Here is a 12162-nt window from a genome sequence, read left to right as displayed (position 1 = left end):
CCTGTATTTAAAACATAATGTAATATTATATTTTATAGCTTTTGCTGGTGGCAAAGCTTCTGAAATGGTAAAATGCTGTACAGAAAATTTTTACTTGTGGCTAATGAAATTATACACTCCTGGAAATGGAAAAAAGAACACATTGACACCGGTGTGTCAGACCCACCATACTTGCTCCGGACACTACGAGAGGGCTGTACAAGCAATGATCACACGCACGGCACAGCGGACACACCAGGAACCGCGGTGTTGGCCGTCGAATGGCGCTAGCTGCGCAGCATTTGTGCACCGCCGCCGTCAGTGTCAGCCAGTTTGCCGTGGCATACGGAGCTCCATCGCAGTCTTTAACACTGGTAGCATGCCGCGACAGCGTGGACGTGAACCGTATGTGCAGTAGACGGACTTTGAGCGAGGGCGTATAGTGGGCATGCGGGAGGCCGGGTGGACGTACCGCCGAATTGCTCAACACGTGGGGCGTGAGGTCTCAACAGTACATCGATGTTGTCGCCAGAGGTCGGGGGAAGGTGCACGTGTCCGTCGACCTGGGACCGGACCGCAGCGACGCACGGATGCACGCCAAGACCGTAGGATCCTACGCAGTGCCGTAGGGGACCGCACCGCCACTTCCCAGCAAATTAGGGACACTGTTGCTCCTGGGGTATCGGCGAGGACCATTCGCAACCGTCTCCATGAAGCTGGGCTACGGTCACGCACACCGTTAGGCCGTCTTCCGCTCATGCCCCAACATCGTGCAGCCCGCCTCCAGTGGTGTCGCGACAGGCGTGAATGGAGGGACGAATGGAGACGTGTCGTCTTCAGCGATGAGAGTCGCTTCTGCCTTGGTGCCAATGATGGTCGTATGCGTGTTTGGCGCCGTGCAGGTGAGCGCCACAATCAGGACTGCATACGACCGAGGCACACAGGGCCAACACCCGGCATCATGGTGTGGGGAACGATCTCCTACACTGGCCGTACACCACTGGTGATCGTCGAGGGGACACTGAATAGTGCACGGTACATCCAAACCGTCATCGAACCCATCGTTCTACCATTCCTAGACCGGCAAGGGAACTTGCTGTTCCAACAGGACAATGCACGTCCGCATGTATCCCGTGCCACCCAACGTGCTCTAGAAGGTGTAAGTCAACTACCCTGGCCAGCAAGATCTCCGGATCTGTCCCCCATTGAGCATGTTTGGGACTGGATGAAGCGTCGTCTCACGCGGTCTGCACGTCCAGCACGAACGCTGGTCCAACTGAGGCGCCAGGTGGAAATGGCATGGCAAGCCGTTCCACAGGACTACATCCAGCATCTCTACGATCGTCTCCATGGGAGAATAGCAGCCTGCATTGCTGCGAAAGGTGGATATACACTGTACTAGTGCCGACATTGTGCATGCTCTGTTGCCTGTGACTATGTGCCTGTGGTTCTGTCAGTGTGATCATGTGATGTATCTGACCCCAGGAATGTGTCAATAAGGTTTCCCCTTCCTGGGACAATGAATTCACGGTGTTCTTATTTCAATTTCCAGGAGTGTATATTCCTCCAACCAGCATCAGATTCCCATCAGACCGACGGGAACGTTGTCCGATGGTATTGTTTAGAGGCCAGTGACCGTTCTCAAAATTACGCACTTTACGCAATTACATTGCCAGGATGCAAACAGAAAATACCGGTAAAAGAGATCTCAAGGACGCTGAAATAAAATTTTGATAAAGTAATAGCCGATTGAACACTAGTAGCGTTCGGCTGTGGACACCAAACAATTCGTCGGCAACTCTCCTTCGCTGCAGCCTGAAAAAGTTTTAAAATGCAACATAATAATTTAAGATGTGCAATTAATGAAAAAGGAAAGTAGAGTCTTAATTCAAACACGGCTGTTGTAATTAAATTAGAGCCGGCTGAAGTGGCCGCGCGGTTCTGGCGCTGCAGTCTGGAACCGCGAGACCGCTAAGGTCGCAGGTTCGAATCCTGCCTCGGGCATGGATGTGTGTGATGTCCTTAGGTTAGTTCGGTTTAACTAGTTCTAAGTTCTAGGGGACTAATGACCTCAGCAGTTGAGTCCCATAGTGCTCAGAGCCATTTGAACCATTTTTGAATTAAATTAGAGTAATTATTTGCCCAAAAGCCATCGAAAACAAACGAGAGAGAGAGAGAGAGAGAGAGAGAGAGAGAGAGAGAGAGAGAGCTCACACCTCCTGCTTTTATATAATCCAAAAAGAAATTACGGCAACTGCCTTCAACTTGCTTTACAGTTTCGATACATTAACATATTTCTGGAACATTATTTGTTGCAACACAAAAAAAAAAAATAGAATAAAATAAAATTAATTAATTAAAAAAAATCCTTGCATTAAATGGTAACCTTTTTCTCCTTTCTTTACAGATTTATTTACACAGAGAAAATTAATTCTTAATGTACTTTAGCCTTAATTAAACGATTGGGGCATATTCTATTAATTATTCAAAAAGCAATATTTAAACAGAACGAGGGAGACCAAGACTGTAAGACAGGAGACAGTAACAGAAATGCACAAAGATGTAATGACAATGAGTTGGTCTGAACGATTAACAGTAGGCGGCCGCGGTGGTCTAGCGGTTCTGGCGCTACAGTCCGGAACCGCGGGACTGCTTCGGTCGCAGGTTCGAATCCTACCTCGGGCATGGGTGTGTGTGATGTCCTTAGGTTAGTTAGGTTTAAGTAGTTCTAAGTTCTAGGGGACTTATGACCTAAGATGTTGAGTCCCATAGTGTTCAGAGCCATTTTTTTGATTAACAGTAAGGGGAACTTGTGGGAGTGAGAGGTGTATGTTAAAAAGAGCGCGGATATGATCGCATGCCAATATTTTGGCGAAAATTTTTAAAGGTCTGAGAGAGGTTGGATCAGGCAGCTGATACCCCTCTCGTCAATCACAGTATTTTAAACAGGTATATATATTCGCCTTTTCTGTGCTCCGATAGGAATATTTTCCCTCTCGTTACAGACTCACATGAAACTGTGGGAAATTGTACACAGATCAGCCGAAACATTATGACCACCTACCTGACAGCCGCTATGCCCACTTTTGGCACAGATAGCGGCGGTGACGTGTCATGGCATGGAAGCAATGAGGCCTTGGTAGGTCGCTGGAGGGAGTTGGTATCGTATCTGCACAAAAAGGTCACATAATTTCCGTAAATTCTAGGGAGTGGGGCGATGATCTCTGACGCGACGTTCAATCACGTCTCAGATGTGTTCGATTGGGTTCAGACCTGGCTAGTTGGGAGGCCAGTACATCAATTGGAAGTCGCCGCGGCATCCCTCGAATAACTCCATCACACTTCAGGCGTTGTCACATGAAGGGATGTGAGTGGTCTGAAACGAATGGTGCCCTCCACGAGATCCGCTGGGCGCATGGATGCCGTCGTGAATGTTCCCCGGTGCATGACGTAACTGCCGCCAGCTTGTCTCCGACCCGCAGTACTGGGGTCAAAGAGCTGTTCCGCTGGAAGAGCATGGATTCGCACCCTCCTATCGGCATGATGAAGAAGGTATCAGGACTCATCACCCACGCAAAGCTCTACTACTGCGTCACCGTCTGGTGCCAATGCTCACGTGCCCGTTTCAGTCGCAGTTGTCGATGTCGTGATGTAAAATTGGAATGTGCTTTGGTCGTCGGCTGTTGAGGCCCATAGTTAGGAGTGTTTGGTGCACTGTGTATTCAGAAGCACTTGTACTCTGCCCAGCATTGAAGTCTGATGTTATTTCTGCCACAGTTCACTGTCGTGTTTTACGAGTCTGCCCAGCCTAAGATGTCCGAGAGCACTGGCCATCCAACGCCACAAAGTCTGGGCGTGGTTTCACGTTGGTTCTGCCACATGTTGAAGACACTCACCACACCACTTTTCAAACATCCGACAAGTCGTGCAGTTTCCGAAATACTCGTGCCGAGTTTCCTGCCATCACAGTATGCCCTCGATGAAATTGAGACAGATCGCGCACCTTCCCCATTCAACACACGGACGGTACGCTCACTGATGTTACATGCACGGTGCGTGTGTCTAGCAGGTGACGCCACTATCACCTGTGCGGGTTTACATCGATAGTATGTCGGTGGTCACAATGCTCTGGCTGATCATTGTATATAAGTCAGTCTGACAGGGCAAAATCCGTCCACCATACATGTTGGAGGATTAGAAAAGGAGACTCTACTTTTGCAGACCCCTACTTAAAGAAGGCCACCGTCACAAGGTTCCGCATGATGCCTTACATAATATCCACAAATGGAGGAAGATGAATTACCATGAAATAAAGGAAATTAAAAAGCAGATGATCACTTTCTCAAGCTTAGTATTGAATGATCAGACACTGTTCCCTTACTCACCACCACTTCTGATTGCAGATACTGCTAATAATCCCATCCAGACCACTCAGTAAACCATCCCTCCCGCTCGCAGCCCCATTTTTCTGTAAGATTTTCCGCATTACAAGTGAGACTAAACAGGAAGTAGAATACTGTAATTATACAAACTAATTTTTTTAGCATGATAAGGGAAATTATAGTAATTGATATAAAGGAAAAAATGATCCTATGAGTGGGAGGGATAGTTTACTAAGTAGTCTGGACGGGACTATTAGCAGTATCTGTAATCAGAATGGCGAGTACGGTAACTGTTTCTCATCGTTCGGTACTAAGAAGGAAAAAGTGAACATTTGTTTATTAATGTCCTTCATTTCAAGGCGGTTCATCTTCCTCCATTTGTGGGTGTTATGTAAGACTATGTTGGACCTTGTAACTACGGCCTCCTTTAAGCAGGTGGTCTGCAAAAGTAGACACTCTTTTTCTGAAATTGTAATCATTTGTTTGTCTGTACATATACTACATCCGATATCTACAGATCTCCGTCCCGTTTTAATAATTCCTTCACTGTGTGTCGTATTTTAATGTATTGGAGGGTATTTATTGTCTTACAGACCTGTTGTCATATTTACAAGACATGAATATACATCGAAGACATCGATACAAAATATCAGCCATATTATGTATCTTCGATACGTATTCATATTCTGTAATTCGACAATAGTTCTATATGAACATAGATATGTTTTTTTCGACGATGACGTGTCACGTAGATGTATATACGTCAGATATATTGTACCACGTAAGTAATGTTATCAGGTACGCAATGACTACTTTTTCCTTTGCCCTACACTGTACGATATGTACACCTTAATGATTTGCAGTTCAAGATGCACTTGAGAATGGCTAGAAAACCGAAATCATGATTATGTGAAATAACAGAACAGTAATTTACAGTGAAATGGCGCAAATTTCTTTCAAAATATTCTACATGACTGTGATTCCCCACGAATGAAAAATCGATATCTTCAACGGTTACGCAAATGTTTGAGGTTAAAATTTTGGTGTCACGACCTGTACATCGATCAGGACTGTTGTACAACATTGTATGACATAACGTATAGCGTTAATGATTAGATTAAATTGATAAACATCTTGGCAGTTAATACTGTACTCCGGAGTGGTATTCTAACCTGGGACCTTGTCTTCCGTGCGCAGTGCCTTCATTGATTGAGCTGCCAGGACACGACTTACGAGCATTCCCGAGAAAGGCAATGTCGAGTTTTGGAATACCGGCAGTACCGGTCCGGCACACAGTTTTAAGCTCCCAGAAAGTGTCACACTAAGGTCACACTGTGCTGCATAATGGAAGATTCATTCTGGCGTTGAAATTGTAGTTTTTTTGGTGATTTCAGGAATACTTCGTACCGTACAGGAGAAAGAGAAGAGACCTTGTATGGGAAACTGTTTTGTGACTCACTACGATGGCCCGGCAGGTGCTGAGCCGGTTCGTCGACTCATTCAATGAAGGCGCCAGGTTCACGTGCGAAAAGCTGGCGGCGGCTGCCGGGGCCGAGGTTGACGTATACGGCCCACTGTTCCATGCGGCCTTGCGGACCTTCACCTCGACCATCGTCGGCATCCAGCTGGACGAGTTAGAGCCAGACCGGCTCAAACAGGCCGAGATCGCCGACGAGGTGAAAGACGGCCTGCAGACCATACAGGTAAAGGACGCATAAGGCGCACTTTGCACGATCAGAGCATATCTGGACGGCATTCATTCATAAAATCGAAGGTGAAAAGCAGTAACGGATATTATTAAGTTGGTGCATAAGCTTATAGTGTTTTTGTTTTGCTTTTTGGTATTGTGGTTGCTACGTATTTATTTATCGATTGATATTTTTTATTTGTAGTTCATTGTTGCTATTTGAGTTTACATATTGTCATTTTGAGATAGTAAATGTAGCTGTGGGCGTTAAAAAATGGAATGCCAAGTGGAGAAATTGCAACATTTCCGATACATTCTTCTGTTTTAATTCAATAGTGGTGTGACAGCAACAAAGGGAGCCAGAAACATTTGCGCCGTGGGGTAATGCCATTGAACAGAGCACGATAAGAGAATGGTTTAATCTATTTAAGGAGGAGCTTCTTGATATTAGTGACTTTCCACATTTAAGAATACTTACGAGATTTGATGAAGATTGTTCATGCGCACTAATCGACAATAATTGACGTCAGTGAATTTAAGAACTGTGATCATTCCACCACTGTGTGACATTGGCATTCAGTGGGGAAGGTCTAATAATTGGGTGTATGGGTACCGCATGCTCTAAGCAAAAATCTAAAAAAATCAGTGAGTGGCCATATGTGCATCTCTGCTTGCTACTCGTCAATTTGCTCGTGAACAACACCGGCCGCCCTACCGTGCATCAGTAGTAGTGATAATAAATGGTGTCTTTATGATAACAAGAGGAAAAGAAAGGAATTGTTGAATCCAAACAAAGCAGAAACTCCCCGTACAAAGACCTTCGAGCACCCATGGAACATAATATCATGCATCTGGTGGAGCAGCAACGGTGTGGTATACTACAAATTACGTCCCCTAGGTGTAACCATCACTGCTGACATTTATTGTCAACAAATGAGGCGTCTTGCAGACACAGCTCAAGAACAACGAGCAGGATGACTGCGTGAAGTGATGCTACTTCACGACAGCGCCCGCCCGCATTCTGCTTGACTGACAAAAAGCGCTATATAGGAGATTCGTTTACAAGTCATACCGCACCCACCTTATTCACCTGATCTTGTACCCTCAGACGTTCATCTTTCCCGGCCTCTATTGCACAGCCTTCGAGGAACTTTCTTACCGGATGAAAATTTGCCTCGAACATGGCTCGACGAGTTCTTCGCCACAAAAACCCGTGATTTCTGAAAAGTTACCTCAACGTTGGCAGACTGTTTGTTGTAAATAGTGAAGGAGAATATATTATTGACGACAAAAATCTCTTTTATGTGGATCTATTGTATTTACGAAACTTGTGGAAAAACGCTGCGAACTTATGCACCAACCTAATAGATCCATATTTTCTTCATGAAAGCCCTATATTTCCACCCAGTTTATAATCCTGTATTCTGAGCGTGCATCATCTAGCACCGAAATTATCGCATCTTATCGTCATAAATTTACTTACTTCGCAGTTGAAATGATTAAATGTTGGTATAGGATATCAATGCTTTTCTTAAAACGCTAAAAAGCACTGTGTCTAGCTTCCATAAGCCACTGTACATGTTGCTCTACTGTTTCATATTCAATGGTTTGGTGCTGCTCTTTAGTCAAGCGTGTAGTCAAATAAGCTGAGTGAAAGAAAGTGAGACACTCAGAACGGGAAGAGGGGACGAAATGAAACTTCACGGGTCGATAAGATATACGAGGTTATTTCAGTGATTCCAAAATCGAATCAAATAAACAAAGAATATGGTAATATGAGCGTCCTTATTAGTGTGACGTCGCTCCCCCTCTGTCCTGGATACATGCGCTGATTCGGTTGTGAAGGGTGTCATAAAGCCGTTGGATTCCATCAAGAAGAAAGCTGGCGCACAGCTATTGTAACTTGATGTGCTGGATACTGGTACTAACACGGAGGTGGCGTCCGAGAGCTGATACGCAATATTATAAAGGGGACAGATGCTGATCTGGATGACCGTGGGAGTACCCCAACACCACGCAGAGAGCTCATAGAGAGGCGCACTATGTGTGGACGAGCGTTATCATGTTAAACAATTGTCTCACGATACTGTCACGCGCGAAGTAACACATATGGACACAGGACATTCCTGACGTACCATTGTGCAGTCTGAGTTCAGTCAATCACAACCAGCCGTAAACTGAAATCGTGCCTGACGGTTCGCCACACCGTGACAACAGGAGTAACATCACTGTGCCTCTCCAAAACAACGAAACGTTCGAGACTCGTCCCAATTCACCGCCGTATTCGTAGACAATGGTCATACGGGATAGTACAGAACTGCTAGTCATCCGTGGACAAAGTGGGATGCCATTAATCAGCAGTCCATGCTTCCTAGTCAAGGCATCACCAGAAACATAGCCGTTTGTGTTGTGATGTTAACGGAAACCTGTAATGGGACAGTATTTCCTCAATACTGATGCTGATATGGCTGGTTAAAATGGCTCTGAGCACTATGGGACTTAACATCTATGGTCATCAGTCCCCTAGAACTTAGAACTACTTAAACCTAACTAACCTAAGGACAGCACACAACACCCAGCCATCACGAGGCAGAGAAAATCCCTGACCCCGCCGGGAATCGAACCCGGGAACCCGGGCGTGGGAAGCGAGAACGCTACCGCACGACCACGAGATGCGGGCTGATGCTAATAGTCCTCGACCAGTGGTACGGGATGGAACAGAATGTTTCATGGACTCCATTAGTTGATCTCGTATGGCAAGCGCAGATGTGAAGTGCTTGGTACACACCCTCTCTTGTGGTGGTCAGACGTGGTCGACTGGAACCTTGATGACGATTATGCCTTCCCTCACTTTCCCATGCAACCCAGCGTCGGGCCACAGATCCGGATATTGCACGACCCCGACCCACAATGAGGTCCCTTTAAAATTATCAAGTGCTGATAACCCTGTTTCACACTGGTACGCAACATCTCTTTGAGTTCACAGTGTCACTCAGTATGTGATGCTGTTGAAGCTCATTATATCGCTCACCGAACCTGGTAACAACACCAGAAAAGTACAACACTAACACTCTCAAATGACCGTTCCACCTGTTACAGATAACTGCAGCTCTGATCATTTACATATCCACCAATGGTGTGTAAGTGCTCAAAATAATATTGACATTCGACTATGTACACTGAAGAGCCAAGGAAACTGATGTACCTGTGTAATATCGTGTAGGGCCTCCGCGAGTACGCAGAAGTGCCGCAACATGACGTGGCATGGACTTGACTAATATCCGAAGTAGTGCTGGAGAGAACTGACACCATGATCCCTGCAGGGCTGTCCATAAATGCTTAATAGTACGAGGGGATGGAAATCTCTTCTGAACAGCACGTTGCAAGGCATCCCGGAGACGCTCAATAATGCTTATTGCTGAGGAGTCTGGTGGCCAGTGGAAGTGTTTAAACTCAGAAGATTGTTCCTGTAGCCGTTGTGTAGCAATTATAGACGTGTGGGGTATCGCCTTGTCCTGCTGCAATTGCTCAAGTCTGACACAATGCACGATGGACATGAATGGATGCAGGTTATCAGACAGGATGCTTACGTACGTGTCACGTGTCAGAGCCGTATCTAGACGTATCAGAGGTCCCATATAACTACAACTGCACACGCCCCACACCATTACAGAGCCTCCACCAGCTTGAACAGTTCCCTGCTGACATGCAGGGTCCATGGATTCATGAGGTTGTCCCCATACCCGTATACGTCCATCTGCTCGGTACAATTTGAAACGATACTCGTCCGACGAAGCAACATGTTTCTACTCATCAACATTCCGCTGTCGTTGTTGACGGGCCCAGACGAGGCGTAAAGGTTCGTGTCGTGTAGTCATCAGGGGTACTCGAGTGGGCCTTCGGCTCCAAAAGCCCATATCGATGATGTTTCGTTGAATGGTTCGCACACTGACACTTGTTGATGGCCAGGCACTAAAATCTGCAGCAATTTGTGGAAGCGTCGGCACTTTTGTCACGTTGAACGATTCTCTTCAGTCGTCTTTGGTCACGTTCTTGCAGGATCTTTTACCGACCGCGGTGATGTCGGAGATCTGATGTTTTACTGGATTCCTGGTATTCACAGTACGCTTGTGAAATGGTCGTACGGGAAAATCTCCATCGCTATCTCGGAGATGCTGTGTCCCATTGCTTGTGTGCCGACAATAACAACACGTTCAAACTCACTTAAATCTTTATAACCTGCCATTGTAGCAGCAGTAACCGATCTAACAACTGCACCACACACTTGCGTTGCCAAACGCAGCGACATATTCTGCCTGTTTACATGTTCCTGTAACTGAATACGCATGCCTACAACAGTTTCTTTAGCACTTCAGTGTATCTTGGGTGCTTCACTCTTTTTATTAGGCACTTTACATCGGTCAAAAGAGCTTTCTATCATTGAAAACTGATTGTGCTGTGTGACTCTGGATCATGATATGTGTGGTTTTTACAGTTCTATGCTTGTGTGCAACTGCACAACTAAGCAGAATTTCTTTAGAATGCAGTATCTATTTGGTCACGATTCAACGTTCCATTGTGGTCGAAATCACTAAAGATGGTATCCAAAAAGAACTGCATGAGCACAGAGGGAATTAACTAAGGACTTTTCTGAATAAATCATACCATTCTGTTATATCAAAAGAAGAATTATTAATTGAGAAAGGAATGAATTTTACAGTTTAGCGGTCCGTCTACATCAGAATAATTACAGAGACGCAGGGGAAATTGTCCGTAGTCATTATAAAATGCCATCCAGGCGTTATAACCAAGAAAATCCTGAATTATAATGAATAGACGCGGATTCAAGCCCTGCTCGTACAGAACACAGCTCCATTCTCTTAGTCAATCTGGCAACCTGTCCAAAGATTCTATTTCAAGGTAAAGAAGCAAAGCTACGTACTCGTACATCGTTTGTAAGGTTTATGACTCACTCTCTAGTCTTGCAGGGTTTCGAAATGGGCTGCATCATGAGGATAGTGTAGGAATGAAACTTCGTGTTTCTTAGACCCCAAATATACACTTACTTTTCGACGTCCACTTTCATGTCACTGTAGTTTTGCTAGTGATTTTCCAGGGTGCACATTACATCTATCCTTGGAAGGTTATCGATAGGACTCCCCTTATCCACTCCATAACACGCTGGCCGTTTACTTACTAGGAGATGAGATTGTCTTTGCGTTTTTCGGTTGCAGTTTATCGTGTTCAACCCACCGTGTTCAGTGGTGTTTGTTTATTAGCGTGAAGTGTGATCCACAGTATGATATACACACACAAAAAGAGTTCCAATTTGTCTATGACGATACAGCGTTGCTAAAAGTTTAATTTTAGAATTTGTCTTTTATCAGCATTTAGTAAATCGTACCCTTTCAGCACAAAGCAACGCGCGGTCCATTGTTGATGTTACATGTAACATACTTATTTTGCCAATATGCGTACGTTTTCAGCTGTTTGATACAAAGTTTTCACCTCATCAATCAATACCAAGAAAAAATTTTTATATTTAATCTAATATACCCCAGCTATTAGCTATATGTGACGCTAACGAGCGCACTTACTCGTCATTAGGCCAAGATAATTTGCTAAACGTAACAGCTAAAGCTACTCAAACTTCAAATTCCTATACGCATTAGACACTCTAGAAGTAGCATAGTTCCATTGTTAGTTAAGATACTAATTTGAATCACAATAACAACAGTGTAGTAAGTTAATCTACATATGTTTGGTTGGTTGGTTTTTGGGGGAGGAGACCAGACAGCGAGGTCATCGGTCTCATCGGATTAGGGGCGGATGGGGAAGGAAGGCGGCCGTGCCCTTTGAAAGGAACCATCCCGGCATTTGCCTGGAGCGATTTAGGGAAATCACGGAAAACCTAAATCAGGATGGCCGGACGCGGGATTGAACCGTCGTTCTCCCGAATGCCTACATATGGTATTGTACAGTACAACGTCTATAATAATGAAGGCTAAAGATAATATATATATATATATATATATATATATATATATATATATATATATATATATATATATATATTATGAAAAAATACAGCGTCTTTGTTTTATTTAATATACG

At 44.8% G+C, this 12162-nt stretch overlaps 1 protein-coding gene across 1 annotated transcript in view; it reads left to right on the top strand.

Moving 5' to 3' along the window:
• LOC124788709 (cytochrome P450 4C1-like) overlaps positions 1-12162 on the top strand; it is an 84780-nt gene that overhangs the window by 27128 nt on the left and 45490 nt on the right. The window contains exon 3 of the mRNA XM_047255989.1: positions 5837-6064. Within this exon, the coding sequence (XP_047111945.1) occupies positions 5837-6064 (228 nt within the window). The remainder of the gene's footprint in view (positions 1-5836; positions 6065-12162) is intronic.

This window comes from Schistocerca piceifrons, chromosome 3, assembly GCF_021461385.2.
Source record: "Schistocerca piceifrons isolate TAMUIC-IGC-003096 chromosome 3, iqSchPice1.1, whole genome shotgun sequence".
In the NCBI taxonomy this organism is placed as follows: Eukaryota; Metazoa; Arthropoda; class Insecta; order Orthoptera; family Acrididae; genus Schistocerca; species Schistocerca piceifrons.
Note: the sequence above shows the minus strand (reverse complement) of the source record. Positions and strands in the feature narration are given on the sequence as shown.